The 1,656-nt window shown below is 49.6% G+C and overlaps 1 protein-coding gene across 1 annotated transcript; it reads left to right on the top strand.

Moving 5' to 3' along the window:
• The first annotated feature begins 354 nt into the window (after positions 1-354).
• OR3A1I (olfactory receptor family 3 subfamily A member 1I) lies at positions 355-1,302 on the top strand. Its single transcript, NM_001391649.1, has one exon. The coding sequence runs from the start codon at positions 355-357 to the stop codon at positions 1,300-1,302; it is 948 nt and encodes a 315-aa protein (NP_001378578.1).
• The last annotated feature ends 354 nt before the right edge of the window (positions 1,303-1,656 follow it).

Here is a 1,656-nt window from a genome sequence, read left to right as displayed (position 1 = left end):
TTTACTATCTGTTCATTTTTACCTTTAGCATTATTTTTTCCCCAAATCGCCTCATACAGGTTATTGGTGGGGACAAAGGAAGACAGGATTTATATACATTTCACGAGGAGGGGGCAAGTCCAAGGTAGTTGCGGCATCAGGCAACGCACCTGGAATCTGGGTAAGGACTGAGGTGAAGCCAGAGAGAGGGTTAATGAGTGAGGTGTGGCCTGAGGAGTGAGAAAATACCCACTAGGACACTTAGCAAGGTACCCTGGGGCTTGATGTGTCAAAGTGAGTCAATATATTTTTATTGAATAACTAAATTGGGAAGACTGATCCCTTCCGCTATGGGATGTCTCCCTACAGGGACCCATGGAACCAGAATCTAGGGCCAATGGAACAGCCATTACTGAGTTCATCCTGCTGGGCTTGGTGGAGACACCAGGGCTTCGACCAGTTATCTTTGTGCTATTCTTCTTTGCCTACCTGGTCACAGTTGGAGGCAACATCAGCATCCTGGCAGCCATCTTGGTGGAGTCCAAACTCCACACCCCCATGTACTTCTTCCTGGGGAACCTATCAGCCCTGGACATTGGGTGCATCACCGTCACTGTTCCTTCAATGTTGGGTCGTCTCTTGTCCCACAAGCATACAGTTTCCTATGGAGCCTGCCTCACACAGCTCTTCTTCTTCCATCAGTTGGCTGGTGTGGACTGCTTCCTGTTGACAGCCATGGCCTATGACAGATTCCTGGCCATCTGCCAGCCCCTCACCTATAGCACTCGCATGAGCCAGACGGTCCAGAGGATATTGGTGGTTGTGTCCTGGGCTTGTGCCTTCACCAATGCACTGACCCATACTGTAGCCATATCTACACTCACCTTCTGTGGCCCAAATATGATCAATCACTTCTACTGTGACCTCCCGCAGCTCTTCCAGCTCTCCTGCTCCAGCACCCAACTCAATGAGCTGCTGCTCTTTGGTCTAGGTATCCTCATGGCAGGTGTGCCTGTGATTCTCATTGTCACTTCCTACATCCATGTGGCAGTTGCAGTCCTGCAAATACGCTCTCCTGAGGGCAGGAAGAAAGCCTTCTCCACGTGTGGCTCCCACCTCACTGTGGTGGGCATTTTCTATGGGACAGGAGTGTTCAGCTATATGAGACTGGGCTCAGTGGAGGCTTCAGATAAGGACAAAGGGATTGGTATCCTCAACACTGTCATCAGCCCCATGCTGAACCCGCTCATCTATAGCCTCCGGAACCCTGATGTGCAGGGTGCCCTGTGGCGGGTGCTCACGGGGAAGCGAGCCCTTGCATGAGGAGTGTCTCAGGAGTGCCGAACCACAGCAAATGACTTCTATCTCTCCTGGATCTTTGACAAGATGACTTTTATTAGGAAGTGAGGCTTCTTGTTCCTCAAGGAGGCTCTACCTGATAATAGGTGTGCAGGTTTTATAGACCAGAACACTTGGCTAGTTGACATTTGGTCATGGCGACACTTCCCACTCTAGATGGAGGTGAAACCCAGAAAGCTCTGTATCCTCAGAGTCTCATGGTCCTACAGGAAAGACTCCTTGTTTATTTTCTGCTGGAGTCTCTAAAAATACACAGCAAAAAAAAAATGGAATATGAAAAGTCACAGCCTGGTGCCAAGTATTAGCATGTCCTGCTGT

Source organism: Equus caballus, chromosome 11 (genome assembly GCF_041296265.1).
Source record: "Equus caballus isolate H_3958 breed thoroughbred chromosome 11, TB-T2T, whole genome shotgun sequence".
Taxonomy (NCBI): domain Eukaryota; kingdom Metazoa; phylum Chordata; class Mammalia; order Perissodactyla; family Equidae; genus Equus; species Equus caballus.
Note: the sequence above shows the minus strand (reverse complement) of the source record. Positions and strands in the feature narration are given on the sequence as shown.

What these genes read in the sequence shown, in the direction of transcription:
- OR3A1I (NM_001391649.1), top strand. Translation starts at nt 355, where the DNA reads ATGGAACCAGAATCTAGGGCCAATGGAACAGCCATTACTGAGTTCATC.